The sequence below is a fragment of the Apaloderma vittatum genome, unplaced genomic scaffold, assembly GCF_000703405.1.
Source record: "Apaloderma vittatum isolate BGI_N311 unplaced genomic scaffold, ASM70340v1 scaffold5820, whole genome shotgun sequence".
Taxonomy (NCBI): Eukaryota; Metazoa; Chordata; class Aves; order Trogoniformes; family Trogonidae; genus Apaloderma; species Apaloderma vittatum.
In genome coordinates, this window is record NW_009692764.1 from 22032 (window position 1) to 45474 (window position 23443).

At 39.2% G+C, this 23443-nt stretch overlaps 1 protein-coding gene across 1 annotated transcript in view; it reads right to left on the bottom strand.

The window, feature by feature from the left end:
• Positions 1-3964: 3964 nt before the first annotated feature.
• Positions 3965-23443, bottom strand: part of SLC44A3 (solute carrier family 44, member 3) — a gene marked incomplete at its 5' end in the record, with an annotated part of 41439 nt that continues 21960 nt past the window's right edge. The window contains 7 exons of the mRNA XM_009867004.1: positions 3965-3995; positions 4650-4747; positions 4979-5077; positions 6940-7176; positions 7653-7790; positions 18941-19024; positions 21536-21692. Coding sequence (XP_009865306.1) covers positions 3965-3995; positions 4650-4747; positions 4979-5077; positions 6940-7176; positions 7653-7790; positions 18941-19024; positions 21536-21692 — 844 coding nt within the window. The remainder of the gene's footprint in view (positions 3996-4649; positions 4748-4978; positions 5078-6939; positions 7177-7652; positions 7791-18940; positions 19025-21535; positions 21693-23443) is intronic.

The following is a 23443-nucleotide window of genomic DNA, read 5'->3' on the forward strand; positions in this document are numbered from 1 at the left end:
TGTAGAAGATCCTGTCTCATTTGTTATGCTACCATCCTTAAAGATTAGATGCCACGAAAATTACTCCTAAATCAGCATCATTTTTGCCTGCATTTAGGTTAACGTAGAACTGCTGTCTCTTGCAATTTGGGTTCATTCTTTTCCATGGATTTTCATCTAACAACCCCAAAAAAATCTCTTGGGAGTGAGTGACAGTGACTTAACAGGAAAGGAATGTAGCTGCTTTACAGCAGAGTTCACTTCCCCTCTACATGACTGTGAGGCTATGGCCAGAGATCCTTAGCTGTTCACTAAATCCCTGCCCTTTTCTCATGGCAAATAAGGAACAGCATGTATTTAACGCTGCCTCTGCTTCAGTCTATAGCCTTCATACTATCACTCTGAGAAGTCAAAACGCTTGCTTTAGAGTATGTAAAGAGATACCTCAATCTTTGTGGCTGCTAGTCTTCAATCTGAGTTCTTTAGTTAATGATAGCAGAGCTTTGCTCCTCAATGGAAAATGCTTCCTTTCTCACTGTGCAGACAGGCTGTACTAATTTACCTGGGCTACTTCTAACAGGAGAAGAAAGAACATGCAACCACAGTTGCTGATCCTTACTTTTGTTAAAAAAAAATTAAAGGTATTTTAAAAGCATTTACTGCAGATTAAACTCGCTTACCTAAACATACAAGATGTTTTATACTTGTAAGTTCTGGACTTGTGAAGGATTCTTCCCTCTAGATGAGAAAACGTGCTTTGCTCCATTAGTTTCTATTACCTTTGCATATGATACGATGACCTGACTTTCAACTGACCTATTTATTGACTAGGTCTTAGGCATATTTATTTCACAGTATTTAAATTTGAAAGGACCTCTTGAGGTCACTGGTCCAAGCCATCTGAGACAAGAGAATTATTAACAAGATATCTGTTAAGAATTGTTCTTTCTGAACTGTACTGTTTTCCCCCTTCAAAATAACAGGTTTTGACAATTGAGAACCATTGCATTGAATGCTGAAAAGCAGGACTATGATCAACAACAAAAGCTTTGTTCATTTCATAGTTTGGCTGAAAGCAGGGTCTCCTTTTAAGAGCCTGAACTATACTCTCCTGCCCTTTCTAAACCCGAAACTTAGGCTTTAAGCTGCTTGCACACGTTCATTATGCATGTACTTGAACAGAAGAAAAAAGTAACACACAAACTGTTCTCAGTATGCCTGTTTCCTTCCATCCACAGAGGTATCCAATGGAATCAAAACTGAATTAAGCAAGAGTTTGAAGTATACACCAAGCAAGACCAAACACAAACTGCCTTACTTAAAACAATAAGCTGCAAAACTTACAATACCAGCCATTTCCTGGTATACAGACACCAGAAGTCCCCAGCTCCTATTTTTGAGGAATATAGTTATAAAAGTACCTTTCATTCCTCTGAATACAGTCTTCCATCACTGCTGGAAAGAAGAATTCACACAATACTGGGCTGTTTCACAGGGCAGATGTCGAAATACCAGAAGTGGCTTGGAAAAGCATCAGTACCTGAATTAGTACTACCTGTGTACGTACTTGAGCTATGCCTACACCCAGCCCCAACACCTCCTTCCAGCCTGCTTTATAGTTGCTGGTTACAGTATCCTGCAGGGGAAGGCAGCAGTGATAAACCAGCACTAAATAGCATCAGCTGCTCTAGGGGTGCTTTAAACCCCTAACACAGGTGAGGACTCTCGCCACACAGGAATGCTACAGTTGGAGGTTGTTGACACAATTTCTAGTGGAATGTATATAAGATTGGGAGGTCGTGTGTTGCACCTGAAAGCTATAAAGCTATGCTTTGTGTACAAAATTTAATTAAAAGGTATATATTCATACTTCCATAAAAATGTATGCAACTCTCAAAACACATTTTCTCAGTTGTCATTTCTGAACTGCGGGCAGTTCAGATCCAACTAGGATTTCTCACTACCTTCTTAAAAAAGCAAACCAAACCTTGTGTTGAGTGTTTAAAAGCCCTTTCTCCACCCAGGAACTTCAGTGAAGGCAATGACGCTGCATCGTAATTGCAATAAATAGAATCGCTGAGATTGAAAGCGACCTCTGGAGGTCATCTAGGGACATAAAGATTTCCCTCCCTTTCTTCCACCGGAGAGTTCTGGCCCAAGGGCCAAAACACTCCATGTGACTATCAAATACAAATAAATATTGCACTCGTGTAATAAGAATAGATATTTTTTTAACTTCCAAACAAACCTACTATGATTTGTAAATTGGTAAACATCATTTTTACATTTTGGAGACACTACTGCTTGGAAGCAATCTTACTGGGACCTGCGACAGGGGAAAAGTTTTGCCCTTCTCTACCATATCCGCACGCTTTCCCACGGTTAGAGAGCTGCTGTTTATGCAGCATGATTGTCAGTTCCCACAGCATCCACAAGCCAAGCAGCAGAAGTACCCAAGTGTATAGTTTTAAATAATGAGAGGTAGCGGGTTACAACCAGTGGATGATCAACTTCACCAGCCAAGCAGAAAGTAATTAAGCTTTTTTTTCCCCCTTTTCATCATCCCATATGCCTCTACTTCTTGAAACGGCTTGTATTGAATCAGACAAAAGTAAATAAAGAGCAGGTATTTCTTGGCATTCCCTAGCAGATAACTAGTCTCTTTTCAACAGTAGGAGATCAGATACAGTATTTACCTGAAACAAAATTGTCATTCAGGCCATCGGTGAGCTTTTCTCTATGTCACTTCCAAGCTGTGACTAATTGAAGGTTTATCAATCTACTCATGGCAGCTTATGAGTCACTTACCTGCAGTTTCTGTCTCACTTCCTATACTGATGTGTACTTTACTGAAATCCGTGGTTGGAGTCATCTTCCCACCTCAAACCTCTCCTCAAACTAAATGTTAAAGGAGCTTTTGAACCAAGAGAATAAAATCATGTGCCACTGAGTAAAATATAGAGCTACCCTATACTCAGAATGAGGTGGAGCCCACAGAAGTGTATTATAACCAGGGTCCAGGTACAAACCACAGAATTGCTCAGAAGAAAATGCAGACAGAATGTTACCAAGTTTGGGTTTTTTAAAGTGTCTACACTTATCACGTCCCTCTTCTGAGTAGAGCCCTGTGTTTCTCCATGATATTTTATCTTTCACATCTATGTAACAGCTAACATGTCTATAAAGTAGTATTTATAACATTTCTGTCCAGCCACTGCTCTTCTGCTACTTCTTTGTGAAGCCTGAAATCCAGGTACAATATTTTCTGCTTCTTTTGTCTTTTCAAGTGCAAAGAGAAAATAGTTGTTTATTTAAAAACAACAAAAAACCAAAAATAACAAAAACCCACAAATTCCTCATCTGCCATTTGGAGAGGAGCCAGTGGATAGTTTACGATACTAACTTGTAAAAAACATTCCCCAAAGAGTATAATTAAAAGAACGACACCTACCTCATAACCACTAATTATCCTGACTACAGAGAACTTTTATCAGTGGTAATTTCCATCAATAAGCTCAGTACTTATGCTTAACAACTGGTGGCACTGGCTGTTCAGATATACAGAATAAATCAGAAAACAGTCACTGCAGACTGCCTCCTCTGCAAACGTTTCTACATTTACTGATGCAGAGATGATTAGCCCTGTGTTCCCAGAGAGGCATGAAAAAAGCCCATGTTAGCTGACATACCAAAAAGCTAAAAAGGGGATCTCGATGACCTTGTCCACTTAGTATCTTTAGTCTGACAACATGAAAATTTACAAGGAATTTGTTTATTAACAACTTTAAGACCATCTTAACAAGTATGTTAATAAAAATCAGATGTATTGACACAAAATACATTATTCATACAAACAGATTGTGTGTCATTTTACCAGTGCAGAAAGTAAAACAGAGATTTAGAGAACTAATACTTTGTTCTGGGGTATTGTTAACCTCTACTTTTTTTTTTTTCTAACGCTGTTTTTGCCATTGTTGGTCTGCCTTCATACTTCCTGGTGCACTTCATATTCAAGTCTACAAAGAGAGAAAAAAAGAGTCAAATAATCTGTAGCAGTACTGTTACTGCATTTAAATGTTCTAAGAGTAAACTGGCAAAATAATTAAGGTTCTTCTGTGTCTCAAATCTACAATCCTCTCAGAGGGAATAACCCCCCACCTTTGTTTCTGTGCTTGGCAAAAATTACTGAGGAATGCAGTAACAGACCCAAACAATGAAAAAGTCTAGTACGCTATCCCGTGCTCTAGCAAAAGAATAAAGCAGTGCTCTGCCTATAGCAGAATGCCCACAAGATTGTGTGAGATTTCACTGGAGCCTGCAGAATCTTTCTGCATCACCCCTGGCTTGACCCCCCCCTCTGGCCTGATGCTGGGGGAAAATCAGTCCAGATTCTGAACTTGCTGGGGCAGCTTCTCAGGTTGGGCAATTTGCAATGTTTTTTTAGACGTCAGTTAGTGAGCATTTACTCTCAGGACTTTCCCAAGCTTGGGTGTGAGATACCACTCCCTTCTGGCATCTCAGCTTTTTTACCCCAGCATAAAACAGACCAAATAAATATATATGCTGATAGAAAAGAAACAAAGAAAAAAAGGGTGAGTGTGGAGACAGAAGGCCTCTAATCTTGCAGCTCCAGAACTTCAGCAGTTCCAGCATGAATTCAAGCAGCCTACTGCTCTTCAGACTTTCCAACAGCATACATGTGAAGGACTATCTGAATAGAGAGTCTCCCATCCCCTTGCCATTCATTGATCTTCCTCTGCTGGGCACACTGGGGAATGGGAAGAAGGATTAAAACAAATATTTGATCCATCCATTGTGTACCAGCAGAGGGTTTCCTGAGGAGGGAAAGCATTAGAAGGAAAAACAGGATACTGGGTACAGCATATTGGTTGTGGTGAGACATCAGGAGGTATGTGAGAGTCTACATCCACTCTTTGTAGGACATAAAGACAAACATATTAGCCAGCAGATAAATACATTTCCCACACTCTTGTCTCACCATAGGTTGGAGCTCTGTCCCATTGTCATTGTCCTGGAAAGGTCTTAGGCTTCTGTGTTTTTGTCCTTCTGTTAACTTGTTACTCTGACTCACAAAGGTCTACAAGCAAAAACCAGGGTGAGATCATTTGGGAATGCAAAGCACTATGTAAATAAAACAAAACTGGTAAAAGAAGATAATTAGCCCAGGGCTAAGAAACTGTAGCTGGCTCCTAGGTGGATGACATTGAGTGATACCAGGAGGGACTCTGCAGATGCAGCAAGGGTGATGAATGCAACTGAGATGGATGAATCAAGAGTCGCTTATTTTTCCTACTATAGGAATGAGGACTCTGGCTGTCTGAAATCCCTCACCAGCTCTCCGCCCACTGCTGCATATTGTCCTGAAGGCTACAGAGCCTCCCTTCCATGCCCAGATGTTTATAACCCAACTGTAACACAGACATCCCAAGTCAAAGGCCTTCATGTGTTGGGAAACTCCAAGTTTTTGGCTACGTGAGCAAATTTACTCTTGATCATGCAATGAGGAGGAGTTTGGATGTGCTGCCCCCAGTTTTTTCATACTATGTTACACAGCCTGCCCTGCTTGGAAGACTCCTCACCCCTGTGGGAAATCCTCTCTTCACCCAAGGCCCTAGGGCATGGCTAATCATAAGGAATTAAGACAAGAATTAAAGAGAAACTACCACAAAGTTTGGAAGTGGAGAAAGGAAAGCCTCTGTTTCTTTCATGAAGAATTGGCTTAAGAAGTATTTTAGCATTTGGCAAAACAAAAGGAGAAGAACAGAGGTCAAGGGTGCAGAGTTTTCCATTCAGTAACATATTCCTATTCAGGACATGTGCTTAAGTACTGTTCTGAATCAAAACCAAGCAATATTTATCTGTACAAAGAGTTAAGCCTATCCTAAGGCTTTTTATTGTTTTTTTGTTTGTTTTCAACAAAATTCTATGAACATTACAGGGAATTCAACAGCAGCATTAAAAAAACACAGACCAGTTCTTCTGACAGTGTCCTGAAGAAATCCATCCAGAATATTCGTATCATATGAGTTATTCTGGCTGCTAAGTTTGTTTTTCATGAATCACTAAGATTTTCTTTGTCGCATGGTTTATGAAAGAAAAGACAGAACTGGCAAAAATAGCATGAAAGAAAAAAAACAACATCTGCATCTTAAGATATTCTCTTAATATGAAAGGGATGGCGTATCTACATTAAAACATTTCAGTTACAGCTATTAACTAAAGCTCTCCATCGCCGTTAGCAACATAATGGTTCTCCATGGAAATATTTAACATACAATTCAGTAATTGTAAGGGTAGAGACACAGAATAATCAGTCCAGAGGCAGAAGAATTTAATCAAGAGATAGAAGACAGTATTTTGGCAAAAGAATCTGTATAGGTATGAAGCAGAGCTACTTGAGGTTGCATGAAGTTTCTTCAGAAGGCCTGCATCCATAACATGTGGATGGATACCTGACCTGCTGCTGGCAACAAGATGCACCTTGCTCTTTACTGTAGCTCATCACTGCACAGTAATTCACAAGAAATACAAACTCCTCACCTTAGGGCACCCCATGGATCGATATCTGCAGCTAGCTCATCTGTTTGTTTATATTTTTTACTTACCAACAATACACTGGACATATATAAAATAAGGCCTAAAAAGTCAGCTATTACTTGCACATTATGATCTAAAACAATGCAGCAGACCATAGTTAGCACACAGGAATCAGAGGGAGCCATTTACTTAAGTCTATAAAATCACATATGATTTCTATCTCTGAGGCCATCCTGTCTATGCTGTTGGAAAGGAAACAGCGTGGGTTGTGAGTTCAAATTACTAGGACTAGATGACCTTTAAAGGTCCCTTCCAATCCAAAGCATTCTAGGATTCTATAAAATAGAGTCCCCAAAAGCTTAGAATGGCTCAAATATCTTTGCTGTTATCACTGGGGTTTACCAGCAGTTCTTGATCCACAAAGTAGGGCTTCTCTGCAGATCCATCATTTGTTTCCATGTCAACAGCAAAGCAAAAGAACATGGCATCTGCTGTCACTTCAAACACAGACAGAAAGCTGTGAGATGTCACATAGGCAAAAAATCCAACCAGCAACAGAGGAACTACCCAAGCTTGCAACTCCCGATGGTAGTTAAATGCCATCAATCCTCCAAAAACCGTAAAACACACAACAAACACCTGTAAAGGGCAGTGAAAGAGAAGTGCAGCCTTGTTAATCTTGTAGAAATACCTCTTACAAAACCCCCAAACTCCAAAACCCTAAGTCGAATATATTACAGCCAATACTTTAAGAGCACATCTGATCTGGGGGATAGCTATGGAGATTCTGGCATCAAGTAGTTGTCATACTTCGTGTTCTCAATGTGTAAATTACATAGAGCAGAATCAATATTTTAGTATGTACTTACTGAAGACTCATTGCAATGGGAACTGTAAGAATGGCACCAAGGGCACTAATACAATTAAATACTTCTGTGAAGACTACAAAAAGGATTAAATTCCTTAAACATTATCTTCTCTTCCAAACTCATTTTACAGCATTAGCAGCAGCGAGTTTAACAAAGATAAAACTTTTTACTCCACGTATAAGAAGAGAGAATCAAACCCTGATTTTTCACTTCATTCTTACAGAACAGTACTTTTCTAACTCTTACCTTTCCTAGAAATAGGATAAAATCTCCAAAACAGCTAATGGATGCAAGTTTAGAAGAATTCTTTGCCAAAATAAAGACAGCATCCTTCGCTGATGTACAAAAATTTGTCCCATTTATGGCTGTAGTTGTGTATGCATGCTGAAATGAGAGAAGGTAATAATGCTGTGAGAGAAGAAAGACTCTTATAATCTAGATATTATTTCAGTAAAATGCAAAGCCTAAAACTCTATTTGGAGATACTGACTTTATGAATATAAAGAGAACAGCAACTTTATTTTAAGTGACTATAATAACTATGCTTCTAACTCCAAATATCTTTTCTACATAGTTTCACCATTAGCAAATGCTAGAATAGTGACTAAATGAACTTCTGAATCTACCTTTACCCAACTGATTTTAAAACACTTATGTTCCCTACCCTTGTTTTTGTTAATGAATACGACACAATTGCCACAAAACACTTACTTACCTGGAGTCACACTATCCAGACTTACTTGCTTATTTACTATGAGTCTATCTGCAAGACTGCTGGCAACTAGGTAAGTGGAACAATCAAGTTATGTAGCTACCAAGTCACTTAAAATTTGATGATTAAAAAGCTTTTATACATCGCCCTTTTGAACTATTAATATGAAACTTAAATTCAACCTTATGGCTATAGCCATAAAATAACCCTTTTCATAGAAGATGAAACTGATTGTGAAAATGATTGGAAAAGAACATCTGGAGGATCCTGGACTAGACCAGTGAGTGTTACGTGACCACCCTCGAGAATGTGAACAGACAATAGGAGCACTCACAGGCTTTTTTTATGTATGGAGAATTCTACAAGATTTTTCTCTGTGGAAACTTGCTAAGGCAGGTGGGGAGGACAGAGTATTTACCTTCATGGATTGCATTATTTTAACACTTGTCATGCATAACTTGACATATACATGCCTTTTATGGAACTCTTCAACAAGGTTTTGAAACTGCGTCCAAAGTATTGGCTAGAAAACCAGTACTTGGGATAACTGAAATGTACGCTGAACTTTATCAGCAAGTCTTATGAGTAGTTTTCCTTTACTTAAAATATTTGTTGGATTATGCCACAAAACATTAGTCACATCTGGTATGGTCAGTAAGAACCACGGTGTGCAAGGGATTACTGTTCTGAAGCAATTTATGCATCACAATATGTACATGGTACTTAGATTACTTTCTGTTTCACCTGGAAGTGAAAAAAAACCATAACTGGTTTACTGGAAATTAATTTCCCTGGCCTACTGCAAAACATTTCCTATTCAAAAGTCTGTGGTTTTTTACTTACAAGTCAAAACAGCTTTAAATATCTGATGGCAGAGAAAATCTATTTCTGCAGGATTCAGTTTTACCCCACAGCAATTTCTGTAACATACTGTAGTGTAGCAAAGCTATACTGACATTATTTTATAATATTAGATAAAGTAATTAAATGCAGCCAAAGATCATTTGCCTCTAATGTGGATATTATTTATTGCACATATGACAAAGGACTTTTTCTTCCATGATAGCAAGCAAAAAAAGAGTAGAAGTAAACAGTGACATCATGTAAATATTGTACATACATAGTAGCAAATATACCCATAGATGGAAAAGTATAATTAAAGCCCATGGATTTATTGCCTCCTCTAAGAAAAATTAAAGACTCTAAGCAACTTTGCTTCATTCCTAAACAGGAAAAAACACTTTCTGTGCTAACTTTCATTTATACTGATGCTGTTCCTTTCCCTGGGGAGTGCTGTAACAGGACTGGCGGAGAGGTGTGTGCACCTTTTGGCTTGGTCAGGCATTGACTTCAATACCTTTGTCTTCTCAATTGCCTACACCTCTAAAAGAGAAGCATCCTAATCCCACCTGCCGCCTCATTCAACCCAACACGGGTTTGCACGCTGCTTGCTGCCATCCCAGGTGAGGAAATGAGATGGTCTGCAAGCTTGCCCACAGTAGCACTGGCCCAGGATGCGGCAGGAGGAGAGCTGGTCGTCAGGGAGACCAGCACCAGCTTTGCTGGGCTACTGCCTCACCAGGACTCAGGCGTAGGGTAGGTGACCTAAAGTGAAGCTCCCTCTCTGTCTTCCACCTGTAGCTGTCACTGCATATTTTAAAAATGGATAGATCTATCTTCATAGCATGCTGTGAGTTAAGTCTGTTTCATCACTCCCATTAACAGATAGGAAATTGAGACACAAACTGGAAAAGGGTTTTAAAGTTTATTTCTGTCCCTTAAGAGCTAAACTCACAAAGCAGATCCTGATCTGGTGAGGTCAGTATAAATTTTGCCAATAAATTAAACAGAGATTCTGTCTTCATTAAAAATAGAAAAAAATGCCTAAAGAAAAGCATGTGCACTTGAACAAATACAGTTTCCAAAGTTAAAATAAGTAACCATTTTTTTCAGTCTTGAATTAGCCACTCTGGTATGCCTGGAATGCACAACGAAAAGTATTTCTGATATTTATTAACTAGAACAGTTATCTTCGAAAGACTGAAGATAAAGGTGGAGACTGAACACTACCCGTACAGGAACTTGTCATGTTACAGACCAGTTGATAAAAACAGGCATTTCTAATAACTTCAACAAATCATGTAAATATCAACTAGTCGTAACATCCAAACAAGGAAGGCAGCCAGGTAATAGCCCAACATTATAGAAGTAATACGAGAGACACAGAAACAAATGAAACTGCTGAAGACTACAAAACTAGTCATTGACATAGGTGCACTAAGAATGTTACTAGTACAGGCTGGAGATTAGCCAAGTGATCTTTACCTTCCAGCAAAAAAAAAGTTTCTGAGAAAAAAAAAAAAAAATTTGGAGGGTTTCTTGTTCAGCCTAGACTGTGGCTCCTCCATACACTTTCCTCACAGTTTTCAAGTTTCCCACTCAAACACCATACCCACATCCAGCCACGTAGAAATCTGCCCATTCTCACTAACAAAATACGTCTAATATTTAATTAAATGTATGTTTCCATGAAATTCAGAGTTGACAGGAACGAGCTCAAATAATTTCTCACCCTCGCCCACCAAAGGCCACTTAACACACACAAACTATTACCAATATTTGCAAATTATCTTAGACCTTGGACTAAAAAGTTTAGATATTCCATTAATTTTCCAGTTGCAGGGTACATGCAACTAATCCCTTTCAAAGAAGAGATGGTTGCAAAGGCTAAGATCATAGAACGTGTTGGGTTGAAAGGGACCTTTAAAGGTCATCTAGTCCAACACCCTACAGTGAGCAGGGACATCTTTAACTAGATTGGGTTGCTCAGAGCCCCACCAAGCTTGACCCTGAATATTTCCAGGCATGGAGCCTCCACCAAGCCTGAACTTGATCTCCAGGGATGGAGCCCCACCAAGCCTGACCTTGAATATCTCCAGGGATGGAGCACATCACCGTGTGCCTTAGCTAGAAGGATCTGCTTCACCACTCTTAGTAAAGAAACTTCCTAACATCTAACCTAAATCTACCCTGCTCTAGTTTAAAACCATTGCCCCTCATCCTATTGCAACACACCCTTGTAAACAGTCCCTCTCCCAGCTCTTCTGTAGCCCCCTTCAGGTGAGGTCTTCCCAGAGCCTTCTCTTCTTCAGGCTGAACAACCCCAAATCTCTCAGCCTGTCTTCACAGAAGAGGTGCTCCAGCCCTTTGATCATTTCTGTGGCCGCCTCCAGATCCACTCCAACAGGTCCATGTCCTTCTTGCATTGAGAGCTCCAGAGCTGGACACAGCACTGCAGATGACGTCTCACCAGAGCAAAGGAGCAGAATCACCTCTCGACCTGCTGGCCACACTGCTTTTGAGGCAGCCCAGGACACAATTGGCCTTCTGGGCTGTGAGTGCGCATTGGTGGCTCATGTCCAGCTTTTCATCCGCTAACACCCACAAGTCCTTTTCCCCAGGGCTGCTCTCTATCACATCATCCCCCAGCCTGTACTAATAATGAGGACTGCCCTGACCCTGGTGCAGAACCTTGCACTTGGCCTTGTTGAGCCTCGTGAGGTTCACATGGGCCCACTTCTCCAGCTTGTCCAGGTCCCTTTGGATGATACCCTGTCCCTCTGGCATGTCGACTGCACCACTCAGCTTGGCATCATCTGCAAATTTGCTGAGGATGCAATCTATCCCACTGTCTGTATCATTGACGAAGACATTAGACAGCACCGGTCCCAGCACAGACCCTTGAGGGACACCACTTGTCACCCGTCTCCACTTGGACATCCAGCCAGGGTCCACTACCCGCTGGATGCTAGCCAATTCCCTCTCCACTGAACAGTCCACCTATCCAATCCATATCTCTCCAACTCAGAGAGAAGGATGTTGTGGGGGACTGTGTCAAAGGCCTTGCAGAAGTCCAGATAGATGACATCCATAGCTCTTCCCTTGTCCACTGATGTAGTCACTCCACTGTAGAAAGCCACTAGGCTGGTCAGGCAGGACTTGACTTTAGTAAAAGCCATATGGGCTGTCATGAATCACTTCCGTATCCTTCATGTGCCTTAGCTAGAAGGATCTGTTCCACAGTCCCTCCAGGCACAGAAGTGAGGCTGAGAGGTTGGTAGTTCCCAGGGTCCTCTTTTCTACCCTTTTAAGAATTGGTGTAATGTTTCCTTTCTTCCGTCATCAGGGAGTTGACCTGTCTGCCATGACTTCGAATATCATGGAGAGTGGCTTGGCAACTACATCAGCCAATTCCCTCAGGACTCTGGGATGCATCTCATCAGGTCCCATAGATTTGTGTATGCTCAGGTTCTGTAGATGGTCATGAACTTTGTCTTCACTTACAGTGGGAAGGACTTTGTCCCCTTCATCCCCATTTTGTGTCCTTCAGCATGGGAGATGTGAGGAGAGAAGCTGTCAGTCAAGACTGAGGCAAAAACTATGGTCAGTTAAGAACCTACTATACAGGTTATTTAAATGTGGTTTTCTACAGAATGCGTTCTCTTTCCCATGAACGAAAGTTTTAGTGAAAGTTTTAGTTTTTAGAAAGTTTTTTTTTTAGGACTTGAAAATGTTTGAGAGGAGGGAAAAAAAAAAAGGTATGGAATGACTTCTGTCTGGGGAACAACTGAGTACATCAGCCTTTTCTGTCTGGAAAAGGGATGACTGAAGGAGGATGTGGTAAGAGGGCTACAAATTCATGAACAATGCAGAGAAGCTAAGCAGGGTTAGACAGCTCACTGTTTCTTCCAGAACAAAGACTAGGCAGGGGTAGGACCACACAAAGTAGTAGAAGTCAGATTTGAAAGCAGATGATACTTCTCATTGCAAGTCTGTAAACTGTGAACTGCTGGACAAAGGCTGCTTTAGCTGCTAAAAGTTCACATGAGCTCAAGGGAGACTGAGAAAGTTCAGGGAAAAGGAATGCACTGAGAGTTATTAAAGACACAGAAAACATACTCGGGTCAAAAGGTTCCTAAGCTGAAAACAGATTCAGAAAGAGCATAGGGACAGGGAAGTACATACTTGTTCTACCTTACGACTGCTGGAGCTGGGACATTGAGCTAGATGGAGTCTGTTCCAGTATAGCTATTATGGTTTTTAATTTCTGCTTAATTAATGTTTTACAATGGTAGTCTCTGCTATGGTGAGAAGCAAGTAATAACAGTATCAGAAAGCATAGGAGACAGTCGGTCAGGAACAGTCTTTATCTTTGAACTAGCAAGTTGGTAGCATATGACCCCGTTTGTGGAGAACACAAGTCTCCTCTGGCTTGGAGCCTGGGAACTAGACACTAGTTTCTCAGTGTCAGGATGAATAAATAAGGAATGTGAATGTTTACGTATTACCAAATACCACAGTTTGCAAAAAAAACCCAACCCAAACTATTTAAAGAATACATCCTTCTGTGCCTCACAACACAGAATGTCAAGGGTCTTGGAAAAATTGACCTGCTAGTTTCATGAGAAAGGCACTGTGGCTCAGATCCAGACCATAAGTTCCCCAATTGTTGAGAATAATTGCTACTTTGTGTAACAGCTGAATCCAGTTCTCCATTCTAGGACTTGCTTTAATAAAATGAGCTTGGAGTAGAGAGGATTGCCATAGCAACAGAATCTTCTTAAAAAAGAAACAGGAGACATGCTGGTCTCACACTCCACTTCAGGTTTTTCTGCTCTGCTGGTATTTTCAGCCTGAACTGATCTTGTTGGTGCCAACTCTCTTGGGGCTGCCTTGGTTAGCTATACCCAGTGCAATGCTGTGCAGCTCAGGCTGGACTTTTAAGTGCCTTAGCTTCCAAGTGTCACAGCTGCCAGTAGAATCTCCTCAGAAAACAAAATCCAGTGGTCGCAAGAGGCAACGACACTTCTGTGGCTGTTGTACAGCTGTTAGTGACCCGGTGAGAAAGCTGCACCATGTCTCTCACATAACAGTGGGAAATTAGAGCAATGTGAGCCTGTGAGGCTCCACTGAAGAGATGAGGACATGTAAGAGTGGAAGGGACTTTCAGCCTCTCTAGTCCTTGGCTATTTCAGGTTAGCACATTATATGGTTTCTTAAGTGGAAGGCTCTGTCTTTAAACTATATAGGGCTTTTCCCTCTCTCTGCCCCAACATTTGGAGCTATTCCAGACAGTCTTCCCTCTGATCCTTAGGAACTTTCTTCCAACTTCCAGACAACATTTACTCATGAACAGTTTACATCTACTCATTCTTCTGCTGATCTTGTCTTGGCACTTAGCCCTCTCTGTCGTTTTTCTTCTTGATATACTCACAGATGGCTAAGGGGCTTGCTCTCACTCTTCATTAGTCAAACTAGACACACCAGAATATTCCAGTGTCCCTGCCATGAGATACGCCTAATCACCTAACCAACAACTTGTACAATGGCACTTAGCCCCCTCTTCCTGGTGCCAGTATTTCATCTCATATATTCCAGGACTGAATCTGCCCTTTCAGCAGCCTTATTAACTAAAGGCTATTGTCCTATGGCTGACAAACACATAGCGAATATTCTCTCCCACTTTCAACCAATAGGCCCACAGCTAATGCAAAAATGGTTATTTCTGATTCTTGGGATAATTAACATTTGTAAGAAAACTCCTCAATAGCCTCCCAAACTTTCTCAAGCAGCCCAAGAAGCACAATTTTCCTTTTTTTCCATGCCACCTTATATCTGCGGTCTGAACTTCTTGGTGAAAATCTTGTCCTTCAGCTTTCCTTGCTTCCTACTCTGTGTGTCATCTACTCCTTCCATGCGGATCATCCAGTGGGTAGGATCAACACAACTTTCTTCTCGCAGGGCAGTTGGGTGTTTCTTTCTGCAGCATCGCACCACTTCACCTGGGATCCATTTCAATCACAGGGGTTGGGCCACAAGGATCCTGCTTTAAGTGCTCACTGCATCATGATTATATTATTACTGGAGTTGCTCACAGTGGCTTCTGCAGCTAGTGAGTTATTTATTTAATCTTTTTTTAATGGGATAGGGGAAAGGACAAAGGTACCAAATCAAGATTTAGTCAGCCTGATTCATCTCTATCTCCTATGTGGTTCACCCTACAGAGAAAGTAAAGAGCTAGGGAATTTTATTTCCTTTTATGATATGCATAAAGCCTTCAGAGGGAAAACAAACATATTTAAAATACAAACTCACTGAAGATGAGCATTTTAGCCAATTGTATTTTAAAGATGATTCAAAATTAAGCTTAACATTTAAAAGTCATTTTGCCAGTAACATTAAAATGTAGTATTGCTCCTAGGAGGAAAAAAGTACTTGACAGGGTGAGGCACAATGTGTTTGGCAGTTCAGAGAAGAGCTGTTTTTCTACTAGCATGCATGAGCTTTGGTTTTATCTAGCTCATTTCTCCATGAAGCATTAAACTTCAACCTCCTGATAGGCTTCCATCCTGAGTTTAAGAGACAAACAACTACCATGGATCTATGACCATCAGACAGACTTGCTTCTGGTTTTGTTGTTTTGTTTCAGTTTTTTTTCCCCCCACGCTAGACAGGTGCCGGCAATCAGTACCAGCAAATGCTGGCTAACACAGTATAATGACTACCCCAGGGCCCGGAAGGCTACACTGCAAGTAGCTGCACTGATGAAAATAGAGAAACTACACACTGCTCAGCAACTCCTTCAGAAATCCATGTGTTGCACTTTGGAGCAGTTGCTTGCCAACTGGCTGCAGATGAACCCAAAGCAGACACAGAAAAGTAAAACTATCCTAAAACAGAAATATTGTTTTAAAAAGAAAAAGCCTCTGCAACAAGGCTGTAAAGAAAAAAAAAAAAGAGCAATTTGATGCATCAAAAGTTAAGACTGCCACCACAGTTTAAGAAAGCAGTAGGGAGACAGACCTTGTAGCTCCCCAACCACATTAAAAAACCCCTGTATATTCTTTTTATGGAAAAGAAATTTCAGTCTCCCAGATTTTACTTGAGATGTTTGGGTATGTTTATCTGGAACATACTGAAACCATCAAGCCAGAAGATGAAAAATCTATGGTAATTCTGACAAGCGTTGGCAAAGAGAACTGTCAAGTAAGGATAATGACTTTATATTCACAAAGCACTTTTCATCCAGATAGAACCCAGAGTGCTTTACAATTGTTACTAATGGATTATACACACACATGAATCACTTTGCCCATGACTGAAATGGAACAGCTTAAGGAGTGAACTGTTTAACAGCACATAGCAACACTACACCACAGTTTAGCACAGGATCCAGTTGCAAATCCAAGAGAAATTTAGGAAGGCAGAATGCAATTATCCACATTGCAATCTGCACAGGATGCTGGGTTTACATTACTCCTCCTCCAACAACCACCGCTGGAAATATGGCACCAGTGTCTAGTGCAGCACTCTGTCGTGACGGGAAGATGACAGGGTACTCTTTTGGCCTCATTTCAGTCATGTTCCAGGCGAGCTGAACAAAACATAGTTAAGCCTGCCAAGAATGTGTAACTTCAGGGATACATGCAACTATCAAAATCAATGTTAAATCCCACCTGAAAGACAGCATGAGCCTGAAAAGTACTCTTTGATAGCATAACAGAGCACATGGTTGATACCGCAAGGAAAGAAAGAAGCTCACACTCCCAGTGCTACTTCCTCCAGCACCTGTTTCTCATCTGAAAGTTTCCCAGAGGGAAAACAAGGGGCTCTGTTTAATCCTGATTAAACTTGTGAACGAAGGAGCAGAAAGAATTTAAATCATCTAAGCAATATAACAAAAGGTTGAAGAAAACAGGGCAAAAGTGATGGCAAAAGCTTGCTTTTTTTTTCTTTAGAGTTCCAGGTAATATATGCTTATTACTATAGTGAAAGTTATACAAATACAAAAAGCAAAAATATAGGAAGGAATGTTAACACACATAATGAGTGTTGGACCAACTTTTAAACAGCTGTTCCACATTTCAGTAATTTCAACTCACACAAAAATCAAAATCTGAACTAAAAAATACTTTTGAAGTATTAGAAACATAGGTACAAACTATTTTTAATATCTCCCAATTCCTGTTCTCAAGTCCATGCTCAGTACTGAAATTTCCAGGCTGCACCCAGCAGCTTTCAGTGATCTCAGTAAGAGCTCCTAGGAGTTCTGTACTTCTGTTAATTGAGCCATATGTTAAGCTGTTTAAAACTGCAGCCTTTTTTTTTTTTTTACATCTGGCTGCAGATTTTACAAAATTGAAGATTTTTCAATCTTAGTCAAAACATTTTTTTTTAAGAAATACGTTTCAGTACATTCTTTGTAGGAAAAAAAACCAAAGCTAATTACATACACTAACTACTCTATGAAACACAATAATCTGAAATTATTGTTACCTCTTCATACAGATAAAATTTCTATTAAAATCTTGCAGCATGCTCTTGCTTTTCTTCTCCTCTAGCCCTCTTTCAAATTGCCCTGGATTTGGGGTACATAGAACACCATAATCTCTTCTAAAAAATGTCCAAACAATTACCTAACAGCAAACACAGTACTATGATCATTAGATTAAAAATCACAACTGGTACAAAACCAGAAATTTGCCTACAATAGATTAAGAAACCGGAAATCTTTTAAGGGAACAAGAGCTACAATGCAGCCTTCTGAAACAAAAGGAAGAACATTACAGTAACTAATTCTTCTTTTAAGAAACACATAGCATACAACAGCTGGAAAAAGTAAACACATTAGGATGCTGGATATCTCTTTGAAAGGCAGGAAGCCAAGGGGAAAGGGTGACTACAAACGGAAAGCCTGGAGTCAAAATGAACTCTGAGGTTCCACACCAAGCCAGTGACCATAAGATCTACCTAAAAAATGTAGAGTCTGGAAAACTCATCATCTAGAACCAGAGATTTCACTGCACAAGTATTTAATCTAGTCTGAACTGAGTGAAAAACTTTTGTCTTTTAGTAGTTCAAGATTAAGCTTAATTTATGCACCTACTTTAGAGGAGAAGTCAGACCCTTTATCAGAGTTCTCTTGTTTACTTCACTACTACCCTCAGCAACGAGAACAAAGAACACAATAGTCAGAGTTAGGAATCAGCATGAACATCTGATTCCCTTTCACATTAAGAATACCGCAGTCACCAGAGATAACAAATGAGGACTAAGAAAGAGAAAAATTAACTATTTACAATGACGTATATAGAGCTGGAAAATATTTGGACAAAAGGATCAGGAAGGAAAAAGTAGGAGTCGCGTACCTGAAAAACTGCTGCATCTCCAAAATAATCCATTTCCAATAAAAACATTTTTGATTCAAAATTGCTAACAAAACAAATATGTCTTTCAAAGAGAGTATTGTATCATCTGGCTTTTTCATCATGGATCATATTCCTAGATATACTGATAACGGAAATCAGCCAGGAGTTTAAGTTTCTTTATTCAAGACTTTCAGGTGGAAAATACTGTATCTAGTTTACTAACACATCTCCAAGTGCATTTCTTACTTTTTCATTGTTTCCTTCCACCTGGACCCTCTGTATTTCAGCAGTTTGTCTGGCACAACTCAACAAAATCTTAAGTCTTCTCACTTACAGAAATAGTAAGTGGCCCACTGAAAGGTCTATCTCAAGCTGTATTAACAAGTTTTCTAAAATCTTGCACCTTCTATGTTTATCAGTTCCCTGCTTCCTTGCAACAAGTTCCATCTACACTTGAAGGATTTTTTTGTTTGTTTAGTTTAGGTGGACAGAAGGAAACTGGCTTGCACACACTGGATGTTGCTTTAGTTATGCTAAATGAAGCTAGTGTACACACACACATCTGTGGACTAGGTATGCAGATGGTTGAGTAACAGACAGATGATAGAGCGTACCTGGTTAAAGTATCTTAAGCAACTTTCCTGGCACCAAAACCAGCAGAAACAGCACTTGAATAGGCACTTTGCACATGCACTCTCCTGCAATAAAATTAAATGTTTGGTTACTGAACACAGAATTAGGCTCAAACAAAACTGCCATTTTAGAAAAACTTGCTTTACAGGTGACTGACTCTTCTAATAAAGCATTCACTCAGGCAGCAGATATTTCCTTTAGGATTATAGGAACTGTTTTAAATTCAGACCCTTCGGTATTAAGAACCGATGAGCTGAGTATATTTTTTTTCTTCCTGTGGATGGAAGATCCTTTTCTGGGAAAAGAAAATAAGTGCTGCAAGCAGCTTTGTGAGCTAACAGCTGCTTGGAGAACAAATTAGGCAGGCAAGTCAGTAACCCTTACAGTACTTTGCAGTGACCAGGGAGTACACTGACAGATTTTAAAAGTTTTTGTTTATCAAAAAGCATTCACAGTTCTGAAATGACTGGTATCCTAATGAACAAAAATAAAAGAATGGGCAGAGTGACTTATATGCACATGTGCATGTATTGACTCAGCGCATATATTTTTCAGGACAGGAGGAAAAAACATGCATTAGAACTGAGCATTCGTAGACCACTGATCTACAATAACTTCATACTAAAACTAGAGCAGAAAAGCTCAGTGTTTGTTCCACCCACCCCACATCACATCATGAGCTCAGAACTGTTAATCATAAAAAGATTTTATCAAGCAAGACAAGAAAAAGACATCCTGGTAGTCACGGTAGCTTTCCAAATTTAAATGGCTGTTTTTCTCAGCAGAAGGAAATTCAGTTCAGTGACACTCAAGTCTTTTTAACCTTTTCCCAGAGTTCAGAAGGTTTTTGTTTTGTTTCAGAAAGCAGAGATCTTCCAGTCACTATATGAAAACCTCAGCTCCCCAAAACTACCATTGTTCCCTCAGAAACCATGAACTTTCCAACTTTTATCCAAACAAGTTGTTGAAAACATTCCAGGAATAATTCCTTTCAAATGGCAACTGTACATGCAAACTCCCGAGAGCAGAGAAATACTTTAATCTTGCTGTATATTGCAGCAGAGATATTCTTACTAAAACTGTATTAATCTCAGTGAGAACCGTTCATTAAAAACCTAGAGCAAGGGACTTCAACTGCAACCTCCTCTCTGATTCTGCTTAAAGACTGCTGTGTAGAAAACACCTGCGAATCTACCCGCAAACTTGCAGACCCCTGACTTTTCCTCCTGTTCACAGAAATCTGCAGCATTTTTTGCAAGGGTGACAAAATCTGGGTGAGCTCTAATGCAGTATAATTTCTCCATCCTTTAGTCTCACTACTCTGGGCCTATGTGGAAAAAGTCTCAATGGAAAAGGGCCATAACATGTCCTTTCTCCCATGAATAGCAGCAAGGTTACTTTGTGGGGGGATCCTTCTGTGGACTGGGGACATGACTTGACCTGAGCACTCTGTAGCCGCTTCCGCAGGAGAGCCGCTTCAGGAGGAGTTACAGCTATGGGTCATGTCACATCCTCAGCTGAATGCTTGGCAGCTCCACCAGAAGGAGCTTGTAGCACCCTGCTATAGACACAAATAAGCTTTCTTTGCTAGTTAAATCTTCTACAGCTGCGCAGATTACAGAACCATGAACCAAACACGTCCACTGATTCTGCTTCCTCCAGAGGCAAAAAGTACTCTTCTGTCTAACACAACTCATCGCACCTATCATGTTTAAACAAAGTTCTTAGTTGACTCAAACCACCAAGTTTTATAAACAAAGCTTTCATATGAAAGTGACATAAGCCCAGATACTTACACATCTTTCAAGTATCTTATTACAAGAGGTTTTATTTAAGCATTCACAAACTATACCCACACATATGCCTCATAGGTACCAGGATGGTCAAGGTAAATACTCCGTCATAACTGCACACGCTTCAAGGTCAAGGTAAACTCTGGAGGAAAAGACCTACATTGAAACACTTTGCCTAAATCTTCCTCTAAAATCAGAGCTGTGCAATCATGACAGCCCTCTCTTTTTGCCAGAACTAACAGCCATGGTATGTTTCCAGCAGTAGATATAAGATATGGAGATACATGAAAAATAGAAAGAAGGCAATCTTAATAGATTTGGTTTGGATCCTACACAAATCTCTGGAACAGTTCTTATTTCATACAGCCTTTCTATAAACTCATATTACAAGGCAAATGAAATACTCTCTGTAAGATGTTTTACATGCAACAATAATGTTCTTATCTTTTTTTAAAGTTATGATGTAAAATTTTACATAGAGCATTCTGGCAATTTTTTCCTTTACCCTTCAAAAAACATTATATATAAACACTAAAATAAAGGTGGCTTTTAATGTTGGTGTTTTATACTCTTAAAGGTATCTCACATGACAGAAAAAAAGGAAGCAGTGATATCTAACTTGAAAGGAAAAAAATGCTTTCTTAATGAAGAAAATGGGATAAAATATAAAATCTACATCGTATCATCCGTTTTTAAGCAAGAAGTATATTTGTCACTTTTTTTTTTCCTTGCATCTTACCTTTAAACTACTATTTTTACAGTACTATAGAAGTATATACCTACCTTTTGTTTTAGGATATTATAAAGGTACAAGAGAATAATCCTTGGTATTCTCAGTATTGTGACTAGAAATGAGCCTTTCACAGCAGTTCCTAGATGATAGCAAAAAAGAACTGATATGGAAGACAGGACTGGGTGAGGTGGTGGGCTATTTTTATTTCTAGAAAGAAAAAAACAAACAATTCAAAAATGTTTTAGAAAAACTTATTTAAGAAGATATACATTGTATCTTTCCAGTATGTAAAATTTAAAGAATTAATCTGGTATCTTCTTTCTCATTTGAACAACTCCAGTTTTCCTACTGACTTCATCTGAATGTTCACCTTAGTCCAAAGGAAAGCAGCCAAGTTTATAAATTTTATTGGATTAGTTTAATTCTTAAGCAATGACTGTTTTGATGAATTCAGTAATGGAAAATTATCTAGAAAAAACCTACAATGGAAAATACCAGAAGTGAACAACATCTGAGAATACTTCCTTGAACACGTCTCTCCAGTTTCTGTCGCTCTTCTCACTCTTCACAATCTTTTATTTCACTGTTGTTTAGGCAAGGTTTTTGTCTGAAGGATTGAATCCACTATTTCTGCTTTAATCGTAAAATTTAAACTAGAGAAAATATCACAAGCCCTCACATTTAAAACTGAGACCTACTACCTACTTTCATTGTTGCAGTTTGTTCAAATTTTCTTTTAAACTTTGTTCAAATAATTAATAGATTTTTTCACTGAACAGAATTTGTTTTAAAAGTGAATAAGCAGAAAAGGAATATTATACTATATGTTTAAAACTATAATTTGGCCTAAAAAGCTTGTAATTCTACTCCACAATAACTTGTGTTTCCCAAAATCTAAAAGCAAAGACAAAAAATTGGCCTAAATACAGGTTTTATTTTCTTGGTTCTTTTATAAAGGTCAGTGTAATGTCAATCATTTATAGTGAGTAGTATGACACAACTCTCAAGAATTTATATAAAAGCCAGGAAATTAACTTAAAGCCACTCCTCCACACCTCTTCAAACGCTGCAAAAAATAATCTATTAGTTTAACACTATAAATACCTTAAAAATGTTTCAGAGGATTAAAAAATCCCACTGATCAGTAGTCAACCCTTTAAGCAACTGGCCCAATCTTGAAAAATCTACTTAGGCAACAGAACCATCACCATTTTGACTAAACAGTTTAGATCAGACTTTGTATTGCAAATAAGATGTCCTATTTTCATAAGTGATTCCTTCAAAACCTCTGTTATCTTGAAAAATTAATAGTCTGCACAAAAAGCAAATGATAAGAGAGTGACTGTCTGGGGCTAAAAAGTTCTACAAATATATTTTTATTAACTCCTCACTTCAGCAAGCATTTAAATCATACACACTATATCAAGACATTTATATCAAGGTATTGCAGTTCTACAAGAACCCTGAAGGTCCCACTGCAGTTCATTCAAAATCCTAAATACTTTGCAGCTGAGAAGTTGTATTTAAACATGGGAATATACCACATTATTTTAAATAGGAAATTCCAGCAAAGCTGTTGCTAAATTTATTATTTTTGGTCTTAGAACTGGGGGAACAGTTTAAGGGACAGTGGAATTTTACACTGAATAAGCTACTTCTGCGGGATTTTTTTTAAGTCATCAGATTTCTGTGTTAGAAACACATACATCGCAATACAGATGAGTTATTCTATCCATATAGCAATTGTTTCTTTCTCCCTCATACACCTCCTTACATATGATAGTCTCAGTCAGATCTCAGTATATAAAAGATTAAGTTTCTGCAAGTTAAATGTTAACCAAGGGTGAGAAATACAGAAAGGACAAAGTTTACTCTTGTGTTAATAACTTACTTTCTACTGAAAAGAAAAATGAAGAAGAGTTTTGATATTTTTAACAGGACCGATTAATGAGCAGGAA